This window comes from Frankliniella occidentalis, unplaced genomic scaffold, assembly GCF_000697945.3.
Source record: "Frankliniella occidentalis isolate FOCC.00 unplaced genomic scaffold, Focc_3.1 Scaffold24, whole genome shotgun sequence".
In the NCBI taxonomy this organism is placed as follows: domain Eukaryota; kingdom Metazoa; phylum Arthropoda; class Insecta; order Thysanoptera; family Thripidae; genus Frankliniella; species Frankliniella occidentalis.
Genome location: NW_026267154.1, coordinates 1,190,364 through 1,193,674, shown reverse-complemented (window position 1 = coordinate 1,193,674; position 3,311 = coordinate 1,190,364). Strand labels below are relative to the sequence as shown.

At 49.2% G+C, this 3,311-nt stretch overlaps 1 protein-coding gene across 1 annotated transcript in view; it reads right to left on the bottom strand.

The window, feature by feature from the left end:
* Positions 1-2,654, bottom strand: part of LOC113210179 (protein phosphatase 1 regulatory subunit 36-like) — a 17,270-nt gene extending 14,616 nt beyond the window's left edge. The window contains exon 1 of the mRNA XM_026428043.2: positions 2,432-2,654. Coding sequence (XP_026283828.2) covers positions 2,432-2,629 — 198 coding nt within the window. The 5' untranslated portion in view covers positions 2,630-2,654. The remainder of the gene's footprint in view (positions 1-2,431) is intronic.
* Positions 2,655-3,311: the final 657 nt, after the last annotated feature.

The window sequence follows — 3,311 nt, the reverse complement described above, 5'->3', positions numbered from 1 at the left end:
GGGGGGGAAATCGAGCTATCAAGCGAGCGGTTCGAGCATTCGAATGACGTTACGATTCGTGCAGATATAAACGCAAAATAATGTGTTTGTGTTGTGTTTTGTCGTGCAAAATGTTCGCGCCAACTTAAACCTACGTTTCGGTTTATTTTTGCACGAATTTATGGGCAAAATTGCTTGATGTCCTGCGCAAAGGAATGCAGTTCCAACTAACGCAAAAATGTGCCCCCCCTAAAAAATTGCTTAAATCAGTGCAAATTAAAGACACAAATCCGGTTGGTGTGAGTTATCTCCTAGCAGCTATCGCGCCCTCCCCTCCCCCTGCTCCACCGACCTCCTAAGACTAATCTCGACGAGGGCGGAAGTCACGTGGGCTGAGCTGACGCGCAGCAAACAAAATAAACGAGCGCGGGTACGGATTAACTCTACACGGTAAAAACGACGTCCTGGTTCCCACACTGGAAACGCAATAAGTGTGTGAATGTCGCACATTTGTAGGTGTACACTTGGCGGGGGCGGGGTAAACCTGTGTATGTTCAAGGAAAAACTCCTAACTGCTTGGAAACCGGGGCTCTCGTGTTTGGAAACCGAGCAACCAAGCTGCTTGGCAAATTACCACATTTTGCGTGGTCACTATGTGGACACACCCGTTTACCCGAAGATTCCCCCTACTAAAACACTCGTTCTGTTACACGAGAAAAAATACTCGCAAGATACTCGCGACAACTGGCGAAAAAAATCGAGAAATACTCGCCAAATACTTGGCGGATACCCACCACTACTGGCGCAAGAACTCACCGATACTCGCGCAATGACTCGCTAATACTCTCGAGTATACTCTCGACACTCACTATTGTACACCCACTTGGAGTGTGGGTTGTACAATGAGTTTAGCCAGGCAATGTTTATTTCGCGCGGATGTTTTGAGAGCGCGAGCTCTCTGGACCATAGGCTCCGCCGTCTCCCGCTGGGAGGTTGGGGTTGGGATTGGGGGGGTTGGGGTTGGGGGGGTGTTTGCGTCACGCTTCTCTGTGTAGCGCCGCGCAAACCGTCTCTCTCTCTCCATACAATTATTATCGTTTAGCGCTACGGTTCTGCTATATGAGGAGCGGCGCAAAGCAGCACACTCTGGACCGAGTGAATCAAAGAACCAACACCCCGCAGTGTTGCGACTACTATAATTGACTATGTGCAGTGCATGCCCCTGCGCGGACCTGATTCGAGAAACGTCTTTTTTTTTCTCGGGTAAAATTCACCGTGACCGAACACAACGAAAAATGCGCCCTATATACAGGTAATTGAGAGCAATTCGTACAGCAAAACCGCTTCGGAGGTGTGTTATTGCTATATTGCTTATGGATGAACAAACAAAAATCCCATTCCAAATAAACGCCGATGGGAATTCCACCATAACACCACGACGCCATTAGCGACACCACGACGTGAAGGCGGGGGAAGACGACGGGCTCGACGACGGTGCTAAGACAATGGGGCCGTTCTTTTTTTTTTTTTCGTTTTTTTTTTCGTGAGCTTTGTTCAGTCTCGCCTCGCCTGGGGAGCACTGGGCAGGAGGGGAGGGGGGGGGGACGAGCCTGGGAATCAAATTCACATCTCAAGTGGTGTCTCCTGATCACCACCGGTCCAGACCGCCGCCCCTCCTCCCGTGCCAGACAGAGCCGATGATGAATATGAAAACAGACCAAGCGGCCCGTGGAAACAAAAGCCCCTCGCGGCGAAAGCCCGGCGAGCCTGACCGGCAGCACGCCCGGTGCCCGGCCCTTGGACGCCACCGCGAATTGACAATTTCCCCCTTTTCCCCGCATACAATCCTCCTTTTCTTTTTAAACGAACCCGTTTTTTATCTCCCTTGACTGTCGGAAATCGACCAGACCCGAGCCGGGCCTCGGCCCTTTGGATGTGTCCGCCGTTCATGATTTTTTTCGCCCTCGAATTTTTCCTCCATATTTCCCCCTTTTTATCCTGATTTTTTTCTTCTGAATATTTTTAAAAAGGTTGTGCGCCATTTTTCTCCAGTGAAGTACTTCCTCTGGAAGCAAGTGCAGTGGCGCCCAAACTACGGTCCAAGCGATGTGGGCGCACGGGTACAAATCTATATAAGGTAGGTGTGTAGGTATAAGGTAAGTGTGTACTTGAATGCAGTACCTCCTGCATACCTACATGTATGCAGGAAGTCCTGTGTACTTGGCAAGTATGTGAGGTAGTGTGTACTTGGTCAAGTACACGCTAAAACCTCCATGAATGTATGCAGGAGATTTATTGTGTACCTGACCAAGTAAACACTACCTCTTGCATACTTGACCAAGTACACACTTCCTCCTGCCTGCCAAGTACACAGGACTTCCTGCATAAATGTGGGTATGCAGGAGGTACTGAATTCAAGTACACACTTGGGGTTTTCCAAGCTTCGGCTGACCTGGAACAGCACGACGTCCTTGACGTCGCGCAGCGTCACGACGTCCGGGTCGCCGGGGCGCACGCGGCGCTGCCAGTGGCGCCGAAAGCGCATCTGGTCCAGGGCGTCCACGACGTCCTGGAAGGTGACCACCATGTCGGGCAGCAGGCAGCCCGAGCCGCCGCGCACGGCGCGCGCGAGCGTGACGCGCGACGCCATCCTGGCCTCGAGGCGGGGCGCCGCCTCCCGGCTGCGGACAGCAAATGTGCGCGTCGCACACTTCTAAGTGTGTGGATATTCCTATATTTGCAAGGGGGAGTAAAGTTGCGAATTTTTCTTTGAATTTGCAGTTCGCTTACTTGTCCCCATTTACGTGTACGTATGTCGTTCATACACCTACAAGGGTGTGACATTCACACACTTGGATTTCCGAAGTAGGAGAGCAACCGCGATCGGGGGGGGGGTTGCTCCCAGAACACTGTGAGAAATAACTTGTAATGTTTATACAAGAAAATTGTCCATGATGTGTGTGTTGTAAAATATCGATTTGAAATTGTGCACCGGAAACGCAAGTGTGTGAATGTCGCACACTTGTAGATGCGTGAATGCCTATTATACTGTTACACTGATATCTCAAATTTTCAAGCACGAGCGACAGCGACAGGCATTCCCAACTCTGGAGATTTTAATTTTCCAGAAAAGTTAAAATTTTCCGGAAAAAAACATTTTCTTTTGGAGAATTGTCGGTAAAAATTTGAAAACAACAACAACAACAAAACAAACTAATTAAAGCGCTTTTTTTCTTCTTCAAAATTTTCGGTATTTTCCCTGATTTTTTTTGTGTTTTTTTTTTTTTTTAACTTTTCCTGTTATTTGCGGCCTTTAAATCTCTATCCAACTC